At 42.0% G+C, this 21,963-nt stretch overlaps 2 protein-coding genes across 2 annotated transcripts; both read right to left on the bottom strand.

Annotated features, from left to right (window-relative positions):
• Positions 1–3,618: 3,618 nt before the first annotated feature.
• Positions 3,619–12,557, bottom strand: LOC118375038 (meteorin-like protein). Its single transcript, XM_035761532.2, has 4 exons — positions 9,217–12,557; positions 8,487–8,890; positions 5,823–5,882; positions 3,619–4,320 (listed from the first exon to the last, which is right to left on the bottom strand). The coding sequence occupies exons 1-4, from the start codon at positions 9,306–9,308 to the stop codon at positions 3,983–3,985; spliced, it is 894 nt and encodes a 297-aa protein (XP_035617425.2). The 5' UTR covers positions 9,309–12,557; the 3' UTR covers positions 3,619–3,982.
• Positions 12,558–13,824: 1,267 nt separating this feature from the next.
• Positions 13,825–16,485, bottom strand: cbx8a (chromobox homolog 8a (Pc class homolog, Drosophila)). The gene is made up of 5 exons (XM_035761530.2): positions 16,291–16,485; positions 16,113–16,156; positions 15,670–15,735; positions 15,444–15,510; positions 13,825–14,894 (listed from the first exon to the last, which is right to left on the bottom strand). The coding sequence occupies exons 1-5, from the start codon at positions 16,357–16,359 to the stop codon at positions 14,019–14,021; spliced, it is 1,122 nt and encodes a 373-aa protein (XP_035617423.1). The 5' UTR covers positions 16,360–16,485; the 3' UTR covers positions 13,825–14,018.
• Between the last annotated feature and the right edge of the window lie 5,478 nt (positions 16,486–21,963).

Raw genomic sequence — 21,963 nt, 5'->3', positions numbered from 1 at the left:
AAGAGACAGAAAGAAATAGAAGAGAGATAGAAAGAGAAGATGGATAGAAAGAAAGAGGAGAGATAGAAAGAAAAGAGAAGAGAAGAAAGATAGAAAGAAGAGAGAGAGAGAAAGAGGAGATAGAAAGAGAAGAGAAAGCGAACAGCGATAGAAAGAGAAAAGAGATAGAAAGAGGAGAGAGATAGAAAGAGAAGACAGAAAGAGAAGATAGAAAAGCCCCAGGACAGAAAAGAGATAGAAAGAGGAGAGAGATAGAAAGAGAAGACAGAAAAATAACAGAGATAGAAAGAGAACAGAGATAGAAAGAGAAAAGAGATAGAAAGAGGAGAGAGATAGAAAGAGAAGACAGAAAGAGGAGATAGAAAGAGAACAGAGATAGAAAGAGGAGAGAGATAGAAAGAGAAGATAGAAAGAGAAGAGAAAGAGAACAGAGATAGAAAGAGAAAGAACTGAGATAGAAAGAAAGAAAAAAAGAAAGAAAGAAAGAAAGAGTTAAAAGATAGAGTTGATCTTGGTGGATAAAGTGGCCGGTCTAATGGCTTGAAATTGCCCGCTTGGATTCATGAGGCCCAGTGAGGCTAACAGCGTCTGTGACAATGATCATTATGTCTGTCGGGGCCTTGTCACCGTGGGCCCATTGTGGGGGCCCCATTCAGCCCACGGTCATTTACACTTTCATTGGCAGCCATTTAGTCCCAATAAAACCTTCAACACAGCAATTTGTGAATCCTGCTCAGCCAAGTAGACGTGTGGAATAGGCATTAAAAGGAGTCGCTTTAAAAGTCAATGAATTGTTCCATCTTTTTGGGGGTGGGGCCTTAGATTTTTGGGGGCCGAAAAGTCCCCCTCCCACCTCTGCTCACTCTGTTTCCCAGGCTGTGATCGGGGAGCAACAGCCCCAAAAGAATAGACTGATTCAGCCTACTCATTTTCTGTCCCCCATCTTAGCCATTTGTATATCATTTTACTCTGAGTTATTCCATTAACATTAGCACTGCTTATAATTAGGCCGGTATAGGATGCAGTGGAAAAGGGCCAAAGTAGAAAAGTGTTGGACAGTTGGCTCTAAACTCCCATTCCCCTATAAAACAGAGATGATGCACTGTGTAGCATATGGATGGGGGTATAACATCCCATTTAAGACTATTCCATAACAGATATATCAAAAGACACAACAGCCGTGTGCTTTTACATGCTGGTCTTTAGGAGGGGCTCATGTCTCTGGACTTTACTGTTCATGTCTCTGTTGTGAAACACTCTATAGACCACAGCTAGATGGACTGGATAGACTAAATACAAATCTATATTAATCATTTGCATTCAGACGCAGGTTGTAATACTTTTAAAATTCAGATTTTTGAAAAATCTCATTATTGGTTAGAGCAACCACTCCACCTGTGAGCAGTGAGATTTTAAATGGACTGTTTTCTATCACGAGGGTTATTTGAGGCCATATTAATAATCTCCTTGAACATTAGCCATTAACTATCTATTAAGTATTTATTAACTCTAATCTAAAAAATTCCACCGTCAACACTGCTGAGATTGCTAAGAGAAAGAGCCCAAACTATCTACCTCTGCAGTCTAATAAAGACTCCCACATTCATCACCTCAGCTTTCTCTCTGTCCGTCTGGTCCACAGTTTGCTGAGCTAGCAAGACTGGCAATACTAATGTGATACAATATTTTATAGTGCCTTGAGTTTTGGCTCCAGCCTCTTCTGAGACGTGAGTTTAAATCCCACTGCTTCCATCTAAAGCCCAGGTCTGTTGAATGTGGCTGATGAAGGACAGAGGGTCTGAGACATATAATCAATCTTAAAGCTGAAGAAAAATGGTCTTCTTCATTCACGATCCCAGTAGCTCTGTAAAACCCCACTCTGTCTGCGTCACTCAGTCCACTGACTACCCACAATAGAGCAGGAGGGGCTGCCACGCCCAGGCTAACACTGAGGGGAGGCCTGGTGATTGGGGGCAGAGGTGAGGGGGTTTGGGGTTGACATCCCCTCATCTTTCAAACTCTCCCTCTAATGCTAAGGGTTGTCTAACACTTAATGCCAAAAGCGCAATGAGTGAAATGAAAATACATCTTTACCACATTTAACAGTATTATTTTAATAGACAATAGATACAATAGTGCAATAGATGTTTTTGTCATTTAAATGTGTTGCAGAAAATTGTAATGCAAACATTCATAATCATTATTTCCTACAGGAGGAGCTATTTTCAACAAATATTTTCCCATAATGCTCAAGAACCAGAATAAAGAATGTTATGAAAATAAAATAAATCTCGTTCAAACAAAAGTTTAAGTAATTGCTTGAAAGTGCATTGCAAGTCAATCAAAAAAGTACACAAGAAATCCCCACAAGCATTGCTTATATATTTGGCAATAAATGTTAATCAAACTGAAGGTTTGCACCTACACTGTAGCATCATCCCCATACCCTGTAATAAAACCAAAATGATACAGTCAATATGTAAATAAGCAAATCCTTGTGAATTTACAAAACACTTCATTTACATTACAATAAAATATTTCAAAATCTATTGTACAAAGGAATAAACAAGACCACATAAAACCTAACAATCAGACATCAAATTCATATGATTTCCTGCCACAGTAGTTCAGAAGACACCTCTCACACCGAGACCCTGAAGAGAGCAGCAGTTGGTGTTGGGAGAGACAAAGAGTGAAGCAGCAGTTGGTGTTGGGAGAGACAAGGAGTGAAGCAGCAGTTGGTGTGGGGAGAGACAAAGAGTGAAGCAGCAGTTGGTGTGGGGAGAGACAAGGAGTGAAGCAGCAGTTGGTGTGGGGAGAGACAAGGAGTGAAGCAGCAGTTGGTGTGGGGAGAGACAAAGAGTGAAGCAGCAGTTGGTGTGGGGAGAGACAAGGAGTGAAGCAGCAGTTGGTGTGGGGAGAGACAAAGAGTGAAGCAGCAGTTGGTGTGGGGAGAGACAAAGAGTGAAGCAGCAGTTTGTGTGGGGAGAGACAAAGAGTGAAGCAGCAGTTGGTGTGGGGAGAGACAAGGAGTGAAGCAGCAGTTGGTGTGGGGAGAGACAAGGAGTGAAGCAGCAGTTGGTGTGGGGAGAGACAAAGAGTGAAGCAGCAGTTGGTGTTGGGAGAGACAAAGAGTGAAGCAGCAGTTGGTGTGGGGAGAGACAAAGAGTGAAGCAGCAGTTGGTGTTGGGAGAGACAAAGAGTGAAGCAGCAGTTGGTGTTGGGAGAGACAAAGAGTGAAGCAGCAGTTGGTGTGGGGAGAGACAAGGAGTGAAGCAGCAGTTGGTGTTGGGAGAGACAAGGAGTGAAGCAGCAGTTGGTGTGGGGAGAGACAAAGAGTGAAGCATCAGTTGGTGTTGGGAGAGACAAGGAGTGAAGCAGCAGTTGGTGTGGGGAGAGACAAAGAGTGAAGCAGCAGTTGGTGTGGGGAGAGACAAAGAGTGAAGCAGCAGTTGGTGTGGGGAGAGACAAAGAGTGAAGCAGCAGTTGGTGTTGGGAGAGACAAAGAGTGAAGTAGCAGTTGGTGTGGGGAGAGACAAAGAGTGAAGCAGCAGTCAAACCATTTTTAGTCTCTGGGAGCTGTGGGCGTTGAGAAGAGAGACAGACAAAGGGCCAGGCTCTCTAAGCCTTTCCCCGCTGGGGCCGGCAGGGGCTGGGGTGGCCCCTCTAGTGCTGGTTGGATGGGTCCCCTGTGGGCCCCTGCCCTGGGCCTTGTAGTCCTTGTGCTCTACAAGTGCTCCAACAGATTTGTCCCTGCTGGTGTTGTGAGCGGTATAGATTCATGAGGAGTAGAAGGGACAACATCTCTCAAACCGCTGTGGTCGTGAGGAACTCATCTCGCTCACTTGCTGCCACGGCGACATAATCTCTACCATGCCAACTGGGGTAGAAAGAAGAGACTCAATGTGTTCCATTTAAGAAAATAAACCCTACATATAGGTCACAGGGCTCATGGATCGCCACTCGGAACTGGGACACACCCTCAGTCCAGCGGGAACTCACAGGGGTTCTGACGAGCCGCCCAAGCTGATTGGTAGAGAGACATGAAGTCTTTATAGCGGGGGGCACAACCCAGCCAGGCCTCCCCAAAGTGTTCTGTCCCTGTGAATAGGAACTCTCCGCCCCCAGGCTTTACGTGACACTGTAACAGTGTGTGGATGTGACCGTGCCATGAGGAACTGGAACCGGGAACCCCTATGGTGCCAGTGTGGCGCTCGAACACCCCGCTACGCTGCCGGTACACCCTCCCCTCTGAGACCTCCACCAACGATGTCTGCCGCTCAGCATTGTGGGATACGTTCCTGATGGAGCCGCGAACCACTGGAAGGGCAGAGGAGGGGACTAACATTAGAGACTGTTTTCAGTCATCCCAATCATTTATGGTTATGTTTTATTGTAATGAAAACCAATTAATATGAACAGAAAGATGAGAAATGTATCAATTAAACAGCCACCAATACAGTATGATTCAGCTGATCTAAATTGTTATGTGCATTTCAATAATGTGTTTTTTTAAAGCGGCCAAGAGGGAAATTAAAAAGTTAACAGGATCTTGCTGTGTGAGTATGAGTGGAAAAAGGATTCAAATCTTCCCTCCAGAAACTTCACTCTCAGTCTCCACATCCCCCACTCACTCTCCACATCCCCCACTCACTCTCCCTCCTCTCAGTCTCCACATCCCCCACTCACTCTCCCTCCTCTCAGTCTCCACATCCCCCACTCACTCTCCCTCCTCTCAGTCTCCACAACCCCCACTCACTCTCCCTCCCTCCTCTCAGTCTCCACATCCCCCACTCACTCTCCCTCCTCTCAGTCTCCACATCCCCCACTCACTCTCCCTCCTCTCAGTCTCCACATCCCCCACTCACTCTCCCTCCTCTCAGTCTCCACATCCCCCACTCACTCTCCCTCCTCTCAGTCTCCACATCCCCCACTCACTCTCCCTCCTCTCAGTCGCCACATCCCCCACTGACTCTCCCTCCTCTCAGTCTCCACATCCCCCACTCACTCTCCCTCCTCTCAGTCGCCACATCCCCCACTGACTCTCCCTCCTCTCAGTCTCCACATCCCCCACTCACTCTCCTTCCTCTCAGTCTCCACATCCCCCACTCACTCACCCTCCTCTCAGTCTCCACATCCCCCACTCACTCTCCTTCCTCTCAGTCTCCACATCCCCCACTCACTCTCCCTCCTCTCAGTCTCCACATCCCCCACTCACTCTCCCTCATCTCAGTCTCTCAGTCTCCACATCCCCCACTCACTCCACAGAAATCCTTCCATTCCCTCCTTTCACTCTCTGTGGCCATTTACACTTTCATTAGCCAGCTATTTTCGCTCATCAAAAAGTCGATGATGGCGACTTGTGAGATCAGGGCACGGGAGTCAGCCTATAAATGAAGTGGACTCAATGGTACTATTGCTTCTGCTCTGTTGCAGCCTTAGGCCAATGGGTCTCCCATTGTGCAGCCTCAGCCCTCACATCTGTCAGGCCCCTCTGCCCAGCTACAGAAGCTGTTCGCTGGGAACAGATCAGGCCACTACCACCCCCCCCAACACATCCACACAGACACAAAATCTCCTTTCCAACACCCACTCACTCACTCACTCACTCACTCCACCCCAGGCCTTTGTAGAATAAATGAGTGGTGATACCCAGCTGATGAGGGGACAGATTGGGCTACATGGATCTATGGAGAACTAAGGAGATAGGACACAACGAGTCAAAAGCTATAGTTGTTTACAGTTTTTATAAATGTTTGATATAGGATCTAGATTTGTAAATAAGAACAATAATGAATTATTTATGTTCCATTGATACATACCAAAGTCACTGCTGCAGATGGCCAGGAGGAGCTCTGTGTCATTGCAGGGACGGCAGCTAGCTGTGGGAGGAGAGAGAGAAGTTTATAGTGTTGGTCTATGCAGAGGAAAGGGACACACATCACCCTGTGGAGCACCAATGCACATCATTTCACTTCACTTGTCTTCTCACAACTCTCTCTCTCGCTTCAGAATCTCTCTCTCGCTTCAGAATCTCTCTCTCGCTTCAGAATCTATCTCTCTCACTCTGCCCACTCCATACTCTGCATCACCACCCATTTCTCTCTTTCTCTCATATTAACCATCATCATCTACACTTCTTATAGTGATCATCTTACTGGACACTATCACCCTACTGTGAGGGTCTTCAACACTTCAGACCACAACTAACACCCTACTGTGAGGGTCCACTTTCAACACTTCAGACCACAACTAACACCCACCTGTGATGGTCCACTTTCAACACTTCAGACCACAATTAACACCCTACTGTGATGGTCCACTTTCAACACTTCAGACCACAACTAACACCCTACTGTGATGGTCCACTTTCAACACTTCAGACCACAACTAACACCCACCTGTGAGGGTCCACTTTCAACACTTCAGACCACAACTAACACCCTACTGTGATGGTCCACTTTCAACACTTCAGACCACAACTAACACCCACCTGTGAGGGTCCACTTTCAACACTTCAGACCACAACTAACACCCTACTGTGATGGTCCACTTTCAACACTTCAGACCACAACTAACACCCACCTGTGAGGGTCCACTTTCAACACTTCAGACCACAACTAACACCCTACTGTGATGGTCCACTTTCAACACTTCAGACCACAACTAACACCCACCTGTGAGGGTCCACTTTCAACAATTCAGACCATACCCAACACCCTACTGTGATGGTCCACTTTCAACACTTCAGACCACAACTAACACCCTACTGTGATGGTCCACTTTCAACACTTCAGCCCACACCCATCACCCTACTGTGACGGCTGGGCTTGAGATAACTGATTGATGGATGGGGATTACAGACAGCTTGCCACTCCATTGACACACACATACCAGCAGCTCCATCCCTCCGTTCATCCATCCCTCCTCAGTTCATCCAGACAACAAGGCAAGGGGTCAGATGGAGGAATGTCTGGCATGCGTCTCTACTCCATTCACATCTCCTCCACCATACTAGCACTGCCCACACAGATCAAAAGCCTTGATGAGTCTCAACCTCCATGTTTGACTTCTATTGTTTAGCGGTCTAATTGAATGACCTGACTGGTGACCCCAATCACTGGTATCCTCCACTGAACTCCTCCACTCTGTCAATATTGGGAGAGAAGGACTCAGACAGACAGACATCACCAGGACAGGAGAATGACGTCACCCCATTGAGACAGGCCCACACAGAGATGAGGCATCTGTAGAATCCAACAAGTATTTGCTCTCTCCATTGAGATACCCGGGGGCCATTGGCCCTCCGCCACCCTGGCCCCTGCTCCCTAGCTTTGTCCCTCCGGTGGAAATGAGACCACCAGACAAAACAACAGACCGGTCAGCAGCTGCTTCCTAGACCAGGCAAGATTAGATTTGGTTTTTAATTGGATAATTGACTGATTTCTTTGGGCCCCAAACTGTCCCTCAGTCTCCCCAGCACACCCCTCCACCCACACAGTGAATGGGCCCACCTCTTGTGCCGTGTGCTGTGATGCTAGGAGTTTATTGTCTTCTATGATTAAGTTAGAATGTATCAGTGTTTTATTATTCATGCACTTTCTTGGAAATGGTTAAATGATGGTCAAGAAGATGAGTCTAAAGTAAAAACAACTGAAGGTGATGATTTGCATTAAGGATACTTGTTGATCACTTTCATTCTTCACTGCAATGTTCTTTTTTGACACCAATACAACTGACAAAACATACATTATTTTTGTTATATCAATAAATGATTACATCTATTTACAATTGGGATTGCAACTCCAACAAAAGTGTCAAATTAACATCTTATTACCATGTCATACAAATAGAGAATTCGTATCGTCTCCAAATTTCAGTGGTCCAAATTTCTTAAATTCGAAAAATTTAACGTAGCCTACTACTTAGGTCGTTTTTTGTGGTATCTGTACTTCACTTTATATTTTGACAACTTGTACTTTTACTTTACTACATTCCTAAATAAAATAATGTACTTTTTACTCCATACATTTTCCCTGACACCCAAAAGTATACGTTACATTTTGAATGGTTAGCAGGACAGTACAATTGTCCAATTGACGCACTTATCAAGAGAACATCCCTGTTCATCCCTACTGCCTCTGATCTGAACTAACTAAACACAAATGCTTCGTTTGTAGATCATGTCTGCGTGTTAGTGTGCTCCTGGCTATCGATAAATAAGCTTGTGCGGTCTGGTTTGCTTAACATAAGCATTTTTTTTTAAAGTATTTATACTTTTACTTTACATGCTTAAGTATAGTTTTGCAATTACATTTACTTTTGATATTTAAGTACATTTAAAGCCAAATACTTTTAGACTTTTACTCAAGTAGTATTTTACTGGGTGACTTCCTATTTTACTTAAGTCATTTTATATTAAGGAATCTTTACTTTTACTCAACTATGACAATTGGGTAATTTTTTCACAACTGTCAAATACTCACCCTGCAACACACTTTGGCCGAGGTTGGGCGCAGTGGTCCGATCGCCCAGCAACTCATATCTGAAGCCTACTGCGCGTTGGCTGATATCCCTCTGCGGGTTCGCCAGGAGGAAGATGGCTGGCTTCTGAGGTCCGTCCGCCGGGAAACAGAACACTTGCTCCGGCCGCCCTCCATCCGTCATCAACAGGTCAAGTTCCCCGGCCCGCTCGATGTAGACGCTGGCACCGTTGAAGCTGCGGAACGGTTTGATGCAGACCGTTGTGTGGCGCGCAGAGGACAGGTTGGGTTCCAGGACGACCCGAAGCGCCTGGCCCGGGTAGACCCACTCCACCGAACCCTCTGTGCAACGCAGCCGCACCTGCTGCACAGTCCGCGAGTTAGCCTCAGCCTCACGCGCCAAACCACTGCAATCCATGAACAAGGAGAAGGGTTCAAATGGGCACACTCACTCAGAAAACAACGCAGAGAATCCAAGTGTTAAAACATTTATTGTTTTGGCAAAACCCATTTATAGGATAACTGCAAGTAGTGCTATTGCATATTATTGTTGTTGTTGCAATAATATGCAACAATAAGAATACACAATTACCTGAAAACGATGAGGATATTGGTATAAACAGATAATAACCATACATATTTAGACAACAAGGTTTTTAGAACGGCAAACGCAATCTCAAAGTCAATTACCAGTTTGGAATTCTGGCTACTAAAAAAAAGCAGAATCCCTCACCTTCCACTCCAGTTGCATAGGTCTGCCGCGCAGGGAGACAACCAGCAGAGGAACAGTACATACATGAAAATCAGCCTTAGAGTTGGTGACATTGCAACAAATATAGGAATAAAAATAGAATCCAAAATCAACTTGGCGAGAAAACATCACCAATGTTCCGCTCCAATCCTTCTGCTAGCTCACTGAGATGCTCTCTTAGCAACATCTGTGGACGCCTGTGACTGACGCTGCGGCTGCGTTGTATGATTAGCCACGTGCACCCTCGCCCCCTGACAGCGTTGGTAGAAAATGGATGTCCTATGGATGTCCTCGCTATGTGTATGTGTGTATGTGTGAGGATGATTGTGGTTGATACAACCGGGAATGGATTTCGTCATCATTACCGTTGGACCACAATGGAAATAAGCTAATAAGCTTAATTGTGTTATCCTTGATGATTTTCTTAAATTGTATGTGGAGGCGTCACTTGCTGGAGCGCGCTTATGTATGTATTTTACATCTTGTCAAATAAATTCAATCAATCAATCAATGGCGTAATTACCAAGCCCAAAGATTTGTAAATCGAAACCGTTTCAAACGCGGTAATTTGTATTTTGTCGTGACATCATTTAATGATAGAAGTTGTGTAAAATGGAAAAAACAACATGTAGGCTATTTGTGGCTAATTGTAGGTATAGGCTATCAATCGGAATAGCCTGTGGGTCCAGTCATCGAAAAAGGTTGACCAAAACGGAATTACATTTTTCAAATCGCATTATTTAGGCCTACGTTCCCACACGACTTAATACGCGTTTTAGCTTTTGTTTTAGGTTAGTTCAGTGAAAAGACGATCCGCAGTACAGGCTCCAGCCATCTGTTACCTTCAAGTGCACTGCGCGACTCACAGCTTTTCCACACCTGGATAATTGGAGCCTTCGTGAAACTTTGGGAAATAACTGCCGACAAATGCCAATTACTTGTTATTTCGAAGCCTTTTATTTATGTAGGCTAGTAATTGATACGTATTTTCCGAACACTTTATATTTGCACATTCAACCCCTAAACATTGGCATATAAAAGTAAATAACTCATAAAATAAATGAACAAAATAATACGATTTTGTTTGTATATATATGCAGATAATTTAAATCGCATTTTGTAATGATAGGCTTGGTTCTATAAAAACGAATGGTAGGCCTAACGGCCACAGATAGTATAGTTTGGGTGGTGAGTGGTGGTGAAGGAGATGGGGATTGCGAATAACGGTAATGATGACCCCAATGTTGGCCCCAACTAGGAACAACTAGGAACAGGCCCAGGCCAAGAACTGAAAAAGGTATAACGTATTTTTGATACTTGGGCTCTATCTAGTGGCCGTGTACATGTACTGCACATCTGGAAAATGCAGGTCATGCGCGTCTCGGTTTAACGTTAATGAGGGTTACAACCTGTGAACAAAATAGCAATCCTTCTGGGCCCAAGCAACAAAAGGTGCAAGTCAAGACCATGGCGACATCTTGCGGGGTTTTTCAGCAACCACATGTGTATAATACTGTTGGTTGTTCACAGGACTTGGTTGGCCCCCTCCGGTGGTGCGAGATCAAAGGCTTATACGTTTTGATGGGAATGTAGTTTGGTAAATTGCACTCATATGGAGAATTTAGGCAGATGTTTTCTCAGTTGCGGGGAAAGTCCTCTGCTAGGGTATAGGCTTACGAAAGGGATATGTCCTTTCCTCAACCAGGTGGAAATTTAACAGACATAGGCCTACTGTGTAGTAATAACATAGTCTATAGGCTAGATTTTTTAAATTGCAAAGAGCTCAAATAGGGCACCTTTCATTCATTTTAAACATTAATAATGTATGTATTTCTTAACCTACATTATTTTAATGTAGTCTATAAAAAGTATTCCGAACTATACCCAGGAATAGCTATTATTTTCAATCGTCTATCAGAATTCAGCTGTAAGGGAAGGCCTTGTAAATGTCAACGGCAGTTGAGTGGCTCGCGCTGTTGTCACAGCCAGGTTCATTTTCACACGCGCTCTCAGGTTGGTCTGTTTGAGTCACGTGTTCGGAGGCCAGAGCCCAGTTCCCTGGGGAGAGCAACATGAATGGACACTTTGTTATTCTACAAAAAGAGAGAGAATAACCCTCTAGTCCGAGTGGCATTCAGCCCCCAGACTGACTGAATTCTAGGCTAGTGGTTCAGTGTCCCATAGGGGCAGACTAGCCATCTGGCATTTCGGGCAAATGCCAGAAGGGCTGGTCCATTTTTTGCCTGCATAACTTGTTTTTTTCTTCGCAAAAGTATCATTATCTGGCTAATAATGGTGTCCTCAAGCAATAAAATGGGCTCGTTTGGGGTCCCCAAATAAAATAATGGGCCAGAGTGTTAGAAATGGCAGAGATGATTTAAGGTCACAGTCAGCCTCTAGCTCAGCTCCAGCACTGTAATATTTCTGTCTCCCTGCAGGCATGTCATTTACATTTTGTTACATCATCTGTCCATAAAACGAATTAGCTAATTGGCCAAAGTAATATTTTTCTTTAATGTGGTATTATAACTCCTATTGAATAATATATATTAAAATCATAAATAATAAAATAAAAGGCTTATGGCAACATAGAGTTGAGTCTGTGACACTCCACCCGGGTCTTGAGGGTTACTGCCGTACCTGCAAGGGCAAGCACCCCATCCCATATCGAGGCACGACCACATCATATGAAAATAGTCAAATATGCCACACAGACGTTCCATCATCACACACATCAGCAGCATCCGCGTTTCATCTGCACCTTTTGAACGATCATGGCCCTCCTGCCCAGGACCAACCCATGGCTGGCTAAAACGGTCCCCGACGGCAACCACCTGCAATGAGACTCCCGTGCCCTCTGGTCCCTGCATTGTAATATAGCTTACTCAACTGCCGTGTGTCTGGCACCGTCTATACATTGCTTGTCGCAAAAGACATATGCTTAGGCCTAAAACAATTAGGAGACATAACGTTGCACATACACATGGGTTGGCCTATAGTCCCGGGCGTGCGACAGAAATTGATTGCAGTAGATAAATGGTGTGTGTGGCCTACTGTATTAATATTTAACCTTTATTTAATAGGCGAGTCATATAGCTCAGTTTATAAAAGGAGGCGTGGGTCATCAGGGTGTGTGATGAGTCATATTTCGTACTTTCCAAAAGATAGAAACGTCAATTGTTAGGTAGACATGAATGTAAAAACCTGTATTATATTAGGCTATGGATAACTAAGCAAATCTACAACGCAGAAGCCATTAGATATTGGCATTATCAAAAGTAGGAATACTTCTAAGATGCAGTTGGACATATTTTGAATTGTTTTTAATGAGCGTTCGACTAATTTAATTAAAAGGTTGTGGTCCAATTCAAGATCCAAAAGATGAAGCAGTCTGTGGCCCCATGTGTGCCATTTCTTTCGGCAGTCTGTCAATAGACCTAAGAATAATAAGTCAAGTGATCAAATATTGACAACATACATGCACGTTCTTGTCTGCTAAACAAGACCCCATGCGAATATCCATCTAGATTGTGAACAAATAATTAGAATGGACAAAATTGGTCTAACGAGCAATATATCATCAAAACTCATTAGCTCGCACCATGACCAATGCTTCAGAGCTAAACGGTATTTAATTGTTATCTACCCTAACTGAAGTAAACGTACCGTTTAGACACCGTAAAAAAGTTCAACTCTAACCAGTCCGGTCCTTAAACACCGAATTTTCTTGACAACTAATTGTTTGCCTGAAGAAACCCCAAACCTCAGTTAGTCATTGTCCCATTTAATTATCTTGTTCCAAGGTTTCTTCAAGCAAACAATTAGTCGTGTCATGAAAATCCACTGATGGGTTATTTTGAATATTGCGCAAAACAATTCCAAAATGGCTATTTGAATAAACCAACAAAATACATTTTTACAAATGATTACCTCAAATCCCAAAACAAATTAACTCAGCATCGGAAACTGGTGTGTTTTGCTCGTGCATTTTTCTAAAGCAGTTCAGTGGAAGTCATAACTAAAATATCGCCAGTCCCAGTCCCAGCTGTGCTGAACTGATTTTACGCACATCAGGGAGTCCAGGGAACATTTCAACCGCCGAGCTCCAACTGCACTGGCTGCTGCACCGGAGCACAGAGTTGTGTATTAGGGTAATTGTTAACTATAGGTCAAGGTCGTCCATTGAACCTTACCTGACATACATTTTCACACGAATATTCTCGATTTATTGCATAGAATATGCTATGGATAATGGAAGGTATTTTCCAAATATTTTTAAATATTAGGCCTATTTTACACTAGGTAGGTCTACATGCATGTCTATCCTTGCAATTATGTTAATACAAAATGTGAAAATATGTTTTAAATATATATTTTTAAACGTGTACAGAAAATGGTATGAAACATTAGGGAAAGTCCTTATTGCTATATTAAATAACAGCCATTACATACCTCTATAGCCTACCACATTTAAACCAGGCTGAATTGAAAGCCCCATTAGAAGGTGAGGAAATGTAAGACTCTTAATTAATGTATTTAAAAGTTTAAATTAAAATATGAAATAGTTATCCAAAAAATTATATTCAAATAAACTATATAGACATGTTTAATTTGGTCATTATTACATTAAATACTTTGGCATAATACATATTAAACATACAACTCTGGATATAGTTAGGCCTATAGAAAATGTATCTCAAATGATCATGATTAAGCTATTACTAACTTCTTACAAATAGCTGTTGCATTTAGTCATGTTATGTGAAGCAGATACTGACTTCATTTCATCTATTATCTTTGAAAAAACCTTTGTCTGTGCTGCTCTCTTTGATGGTGACTGTCAAAAAGTTTGTTGTCACATCGGTTACCACCACCTTCTCAACATTATCCAGACAAGGCCTCCAAGACACTGCTGACTGCTCTCCAGAACTCCTCCATGCAGGCGATTTGGCGACAACAATGGGCCTAGACTGTTGCATGGATGAGGAAGAGTCACTGGCTCTGTAGAAATGGTTTTTGGACACATGCTTCAGTTTGGGGTGTGGGACAGACATGCCCCCAGGACATTCTAAAGTCCTGCGGCTCTGTTGATCGAGTCTAGCCTTATGGAGGAGTCTACCGTCATGGCTATGGGTGCCAGGATGGGACACAGTCCCCACCCGTCTTTGAGCTTTGTTTGATTTTGGCACAATGCTCGTTCCCTCTTGAAACCTGCGTGTCAACTGGATGACACTTCTCTTAGATGTTTCGCCTTCATGATGACAATGTCTGGACATTTTAGACAGGCCGTATGGGACCTGCTGCTCCTCTAACCGACTCCTCTTTGTGGGCTCCTCTGTTGGACAGCTGTCTGGCTCCACGTTGAATCGTAAACGCAACTTGGGTTTAGGTCCCCTTTTTTTAGGGATGTTGACAAATTCCTCAGCCATGAATGGGTGCGGAGGCGCCGGTCGCGGCCTTCTCTCTGTCTCTGGCAGTCTGACCCTCACGCTCTCTCCTCGGTTGACCGTGCTAGGGGGAAAGATTGTGGGCACGACAGCCCGTAGTCCCTCTCGAGCTCTCGGTGTAATCATAGGCATCGGAACAGGGTATGAAACACGAATCCCCCTTGGCATTTCTCTTCTGCATTCATAAGTCTTTGCTGTGGCTTTCGCCTTTGCCTGTATAAAGGTGGTCAAGTTAGATAAGTATGGGGGTTCATAAACATGTACTTGGAAGGCTAAATCCTGTTATTAATAAGCTGTATCATTGCATATATTTTCCAACAATGAAATAGGCCTATAGCCTATTTACCATTGTTCATCCACATGCCATTTCCCTACACCAAAATCCTTATTACAATGATGCCAATTTGGTTGGTAATGACAATGTTTGAACAAAAAGTAAGCCCCATGCATTCACTCTTTTGCGATACATTTATTTCCCACTTTAACTTGGAAACGTGTGTTACTTTATTCAACTTGGAGTTTGAACAATAACATCACAACGGAAATTAAAGCAGAGGTAAACAATTAAAGAGCAAGATAACAGACAATGTTGCACTTTCATCAATTTATTAGCTGAATATCAGACATTTTCTAGTCTGACATTCTATCAGACCACAAGACTCATGAATCAATTGTCGGAAAACATAGGTGATGAGTAAGAAAAGAAATATGACTGAAACATGAACTAACTAACTCATGACAGTCACTGTTAAATTCCCCCACCTTCAGCAGAAATGTCTCCGGCTTCGGTCCCCTCTTCTTAGGCCCAAATAACTCCCTTTCACGCTCCCTGTGAAATAAATACATATAATTTTCGTATGAAACGTAACTCGCTCGAAATAATTGAGTCATATTTGAGTTGTTAAATGCGTGTCGTCTGTTGGGGATAGCCCAAGATGACATATTCGCACTCTGCCAGAAGAGGCCTGCTGTGCTGTCAAAACCTTACCTTTCTTCGAACGCAGCGAAGAGGCGCGCATCTAGAATGTTTTCCTCTGGTTCCCAGGTGCTATATCTATCCAAAAGAACGATACGGTAGCGTAAGAAGAGTATCACATTTGTGGCGAAAGCGTTCACCAAATGAAACAATGTCGGCTAAGAATCTCGTTGCTTTCATTATGGCATTGCCTTTGCGGACAGCGACGTATGTGGAGGTAGCAATCTGCTAATGTTAGCAACACTCTTGTCGTGTGCTTGTGCGTTAAAATAGCCTAAGCAAAGTACGCGAATGTTACCAAAACCATGCCCTGTACGCAATCAACAAGCCTCGGTTACATGGCCTTAGCATGTCATGAGCACACGTTGGTGCACATAAAAACAAGCATTCGAGAGATAACACGACAGGCTGGAAGCTCTGCTGTCAGCTTCCAAACCAGAGTGTAGCCTACTCACTTTTTAGACCAGCCTTTCCATTTCACAAGGTATTCCATTCGACCCTGCAATATAACAACAAATAGGGAGAGAATTAGGCCTACTTATTGTCGATATGTCATTGCGATGGTGCACAAACACACGATTAGCATACATTATTGTTAGAAACGCGGAGGTGTAACGAAAATAAACTGCGTACTCTTCTTATGCGTTGTTTGATGATGGACTCGGCAGCGAAGACACGCTCTCCAACAGCCGATAGCTCCATGTTTACTTCAACCTCGTTTATAAGCTATATATATATTTTCTATCTACAGCCCTCGCTGTTTAATTCCACACATCCCATAATACGCTCAGTGAGGAAGACGTCATCACGTTTTATGTGGGTTGCCAAGCACCGCAGTCGGTGGGACCGTATCTGGTAGAGCGCATTGGCTCAGCTGTTGCTACGTGCTCTGGGTTGCTAAGTGAAGGGGAGGAGTTAATTCCTATTGAGTCTAAGGAAATGACGCTGATTTGGTGGTTGTCTGGTTTGTGCGCAGGAATGTATTTGGCATAAACGAATAAATAACCGTCTGACTATGGCACACCAAAGTATTATCAATTTGAAAATAATTTGTTAATTTAAATTCATTGTATAGTCTACCCAACCTCTTACCTTGCATTGTGACTATTTCCTTGAACAGATCTTTAAATAGCCAGTCATCGGCATTTAGAAATATAAAAAAGAGCATTCATTTATTTGATATGAAAATATCAAAGTGGAGAATCAATATGAACATGACCTTGAGGCTCGATTGTATTTCCACCGAATCTAACTGATAAGCTATAGTTGCCAGGAATCCCATGCACCAACCTAAATACAAATGCATAGGATAGCTATGTGTAGCCTAGAGATGGGAAAGTATGTTATTTTATCATCTTGCGCTATTGTTCATTAATGTCCAACTACGTGAGGCTAAACTCTACAAAGGTCAATTAAAATGGACCTTTCAAGTATATCATTTTCATGAAGATATTGTTTGTTTTTCATAGGTAATTTACTTTATTGTGGGGTGCTGAATCTCTGGTCTCTCTGGTCTTCCGATAGTTTTTTAAAAACTAATTCGGTTGAAGATTTATGAATTTATGAAAACAATTAAAAGTCCAATTAAGAAGAGTTGAATTTTAAGTTTTACTGTCTGAAGATGAATAGGTAAACACAACTGAAAACGATCAAATATTTCAAACACAACTTAGCCATAGAAATGTGAACATGTGATAACATAGCCATAACACGAATAAACAGGTCTCTGGAAAAAAGAATGACATGATAATGACATATAACATAATCTAGCACAAGGTAATAACAATAATGATGTGTATACTTACTAATAATAATGATAACAATATTAATACATTGCTAAATAACCAAATTACTTCAAATAAATTATGTTGGTTTGTTAAAAATGTATACCAGTTTTTGTATTTACTATAACGAATGTTATTGTTTATTATTATTATTATTATTGTCAAGACGCTATGGTTGCTTTAATTGCCTCGTGAACTTATACATTTTTTAATAATTAGGCTTACTTACGAAAGTTTTTAGGCTTTGTGTTTTTCATAACGATTTTGTTTTTATACGGAATTTTTATACATGAACAAAGAATAATATGATTTACGCCTCCTATAATAAAGAGATAACTCTGAGATCTGAAACAGATCCTACAGAAACATACATTCATTTGAAACCTATAGTATTTGAAACCTATAGTATTTGAAACCTATAGTATTTGAAACCTATAGTATTTGAAACCTATAGTATTTGAAACCTATAGTATTTGAAACCTATAGTATTTGAAACCTATAGTATTTGAAACCTATAGTATTTGACAAAATGTGGCGTTCAGTCCTCGTTAGGTAACTTATTAAACAAATGAATAAAAATATAAACCCCTTGAGTTCTGTCCCTTGATCCATGCAAACTACAACCGTTCTTTAGTGAAAAATAAAGGGTACTGAAGGCAGAGCTATGAATTACATAAAGATCAAACTGCGAAAACCCATGTTTGTTATCTTCTGAATGTATTTAAGAGTAGGCCTAAGTCATTAGAGTACAGTGTTATACAAGTCCAAATCAAAGGTTAAACTTTTTCAGAAAAGGAAATTGGGAAAAATCAAGTAATCAACTGTAGCCTGCATTTTTTGTACACAACTACGTTGTACAAGTAAGATAATAATCTATAGAAAAGGGGCATAGTTACCAAAAGGAATCATACGAGTTATGAAAATATAATGAGACAACGAGATATGTATGAATTTGATTTAGATAGAGAGAGAGAGAGAGAGAGAGAGAGAGAGAGAGAGAGAGGAGAGAGAGAGAGAGGAGAGAGAGGGGGAGAGGGAGAGGGGGAGAGAGAACGCGAGAGAGACTTACATATCATACTAAACATTACATTATAGCTATTTTACAACTTTGTATGATAACGAAATGATGGAGCGTTTCTGTCAACAATGTGATTTGATATATGACTAAATTACTCAGGCGTTTCCACAATATCAAAAGAAACAGGGAAAGCCTGCTGTTACACAATTACAGTCTATTACTGAATAGCATACAAAGCATGGCTAGTGTGCACAATGTGTGATAATATAGTGTTTATAACGCCTTAGTGGTTCATCAAACCGACAATATGCTTCGGGTTTGGAAAGAAAACGCTCGTTCGTTTGGTGGAATGGCTCTAGAGCCTATGCGAAGGGGAGAGCAGAATGTACATCGGATTTGTTCCGTATTTGACCTTCAGATGCCAGATTATTTCGCCCTACACTGTTACCTAACAACACATGTTCAACATAACACGTAGATATGGCCACTGTAGCCTTATTACGGACGAGGAGACAAAGGACAGCGGACAAAAGATGCATGGGATGCATTGGAAATCATATGGCACCACCATTTTGATACGCTCAAACCATGATACCGACATTTCAGCGCAATGTGGGTATTACAACGACTACATTTTATGAAGGGAACGCGTTAAGCCTAGGTAACACCTAACTGCAGGACTCCATATTTTGTGGTCTCGGTGATTGGTCTCAGCTTTACTGCAGTGCAGCAATGGCGACAGCCATACATGGATGCACAGTGCGAGTTGGTAAAATATTATTGGCTCGCTCGTTTCTGGGCAACCGCGGTTACTCAGCTCACTACTCGCAAGTGCTGATCGCTGTCCTACTTTCATGGAGGACATTATCTGTTGTGCAAAACGCGTAGCCTGAGTAAGAGGAAAACCACAGACACACAAAATACATGTATGTTTTCAGCTCGAGAAGAAGAACCACAGCCTCAAAGCAAACTGAATTTACTGTGCCTTTCTCTCTCTCTCTCTCTCGATGCTGCAAATAAATCTTGGCGGATTATATTAGTGTTTGGCCATGATTTAACACAAAATAAATGTAATCTTCACAAATGACATTTAATTGACTTATTTGTGAATCCTTTATAATTAGACTGGCATATAGGCTGTATGCTACTGGCCCCCATCAGAAGTGTTTAAAACATCTCATAACAAATACACAAAACAGTCATTCGAATTGATTGGTGTTATTAGTTGTTGTTTGCCCTAGGCTTCATTGCAAATACGCCTTGCAGTAGGCTACGTCTGTAAATGTAAGATGATACAGCAATGGCTGGCTGCACTGGAAGGTTGTGGTGTGGTGATAAAAGGGGAATGTGAAACATCGCACTTGTTCTATTTATATGCTCCAACGTGTACAACGAGGTTTCTGTTTGACTACAGAAAGCTGAGTCATCTCAGAGTCATGCGATCTCTTATGCGATCTTGAGGTTGGCTATTTCTTTAATGTCCTTCACTTGTAAAGATAGTCCTGTGTGTGTTTTCTTGTTCCAGTTCAATGGCCCGTCTTGTAGCCTAATTATATATTCTTCAAATTGACCGCCAAGTGGCCTCGCCTTATATGACTGTGTGTATGAGGTAAAAATGGGCTACCTTGAATCATAAAGGGATATTCGGCTCTCCCAAATATAGAACCCCTTTAAGTTACAGAACATTTTCACCAAAAGGGTTCTTAAAGTATTCATTGAGGGTTCATTTGTTGGGTGAACGGGGTCTACCTGGAACCAAAAAGTGTTCTGCCTGGAACTACATTAGGTTATCCTTTAGACAGCAGAAGAACAATTTATGGGCCAATTTTTACAAGAGTATGTCCCAACTCCAGATATATTTAAACCTATTTTCCGATTTGTATTTCGTGCACTTTTGGCAATTTGCTATCCACACCTAACACCTTGATTGAAAATAGACTTGTTGATGAATTTCGATGAAGCATTTCTGTTGTTTACTATCCAAGTGCATATGTCCAAAACTAAGGTCGTACGTTCCCCTTACTAGTGATTCTGTCTTTCGTTAAGATCAAATACAATTTCTCGAAATGTGCCTACGTCAACGTTGCATTTGCCTATGTTACACTGTGTAATAAACTAAAATGGCGCGCTTCTTCGGTCAGTAAGCAAATTCAGAATGTGATTATGTATTGAAACTGACATGGAACGCCCATTGCACAACTCAAATCTGTAGTTTATTAGGCTACAACTCCAACTCTCAGCGCGTTATGCCGAGCGACCATTTCATACACCGCAAAGCCCCTGCGAACATTCGATCCGCTGCTTGAAGCGGGTATAGACGAGAGAAAATGGCTGTCTCATTTTAAGCAAGTCACACACGCTGTGTATGAATAATGGAACCTTTGACTATAGGGCCAAGATATTATCCTAAAAAAGGAAGACTTATTAACGTAGATGCAATATAGCTATCCTCTAACCCTTGCGTCTACAACGGATTCCAGAGCAAATCAAATGGAGACTGATACAAGCTGGCTATGTGCCGAATTGTTTAATGATAAACATTTGTTTATAAACAGTTACTGCAGCTGTAAACATCTAAACATTTAACGCTGAAAACGGAAAACAAACACATAGGCTACTTGGGGGACAGTTGGAAAGTAGATGCCTCAACAAACGAAATGTAGCCTTCATTCACCTTCATTCACACATCGATAAAGTCCTCATTCCTGAAATGCATGATGAAACCACGCAAACCAATTCATTGAAACTTTTCTATATGGTTCACCAAACAAAGAACCGCCATTCTAGGTAAAAAAATAGACCCATTCTCTATTGCTCTTAGCCTATTGATATCCGATTAAGAACCATTGACGATTGTAAAATGATATAGGCTATATTAACAGGATTATAATACAGTTATACACTTTAACCTACAAAATAAAATGTCTAAAATATGTGGCCATGAACATGGACAGTGCAAACTTGAGAGTTTTGAATTCTTAAAGTTGTGATTAAGCCCAAAGTGATTAAGCCCAAAGTGAGATTTCAAACTTGCAACAAATGCAAAGGGATGTCAGTGAGCCTATATATGACACCGATATAGTCTACCTGATCAGACTCACATCTATGGCGAAACGGTTTTCCATTCTATGGACAATTTCAACATTTATTGGCATGATATAGCCCAGAGAGCAATGCGCTGTGCTTCTAGAAATGTGCAGGACTTGGTGAAAACCTCCGCTTGGTTTTGTGTATGAGAGCTATCTGCAAAAATATCAAACAACATTTGATAAGCTACAAAAAAGTTGATTGTGTAATTTGACTTTTGTGCATGGATCAAATAAAGGGAATTCAATTTAGAAGCGAACGCATTCCAAAAGAGAATTGCTGAAATTATTTTATTTGTCCCTGCTTTTAGGATTAATAGAACCAGCTATTTCCCGAAAAATGCTTTCAAATAAGGACATCACCGGACACTCCCCATGTGCGGCATCGCCAATTTACATTTAATAGAGGAGCAACATT

The sequence above is a fragment of the Oncorhynchus keta genome, unplaced genomic scaffold, assembly GCF_023373465.1.
Source record: "Oncorhynchus keta strain PuntledgeMale-10-30-2019 unplaced genomic scaffold, Oket_V2 Un_contig_17873_pilon_pilon, whole genome shotgun sequence".
Taxonomy (NCBI): domain Eukaryota; kingdom Metazoa; phylum Chordata; class Actinopteri; order Salmoniformes; family Salmonidae; genus Oncorhynchus; species Oncorhynchus keta.
Note: the sequence above shows the minus strand (reverse complement) of the source record. Positions and strands in the feature narration are given on the sequence as shown.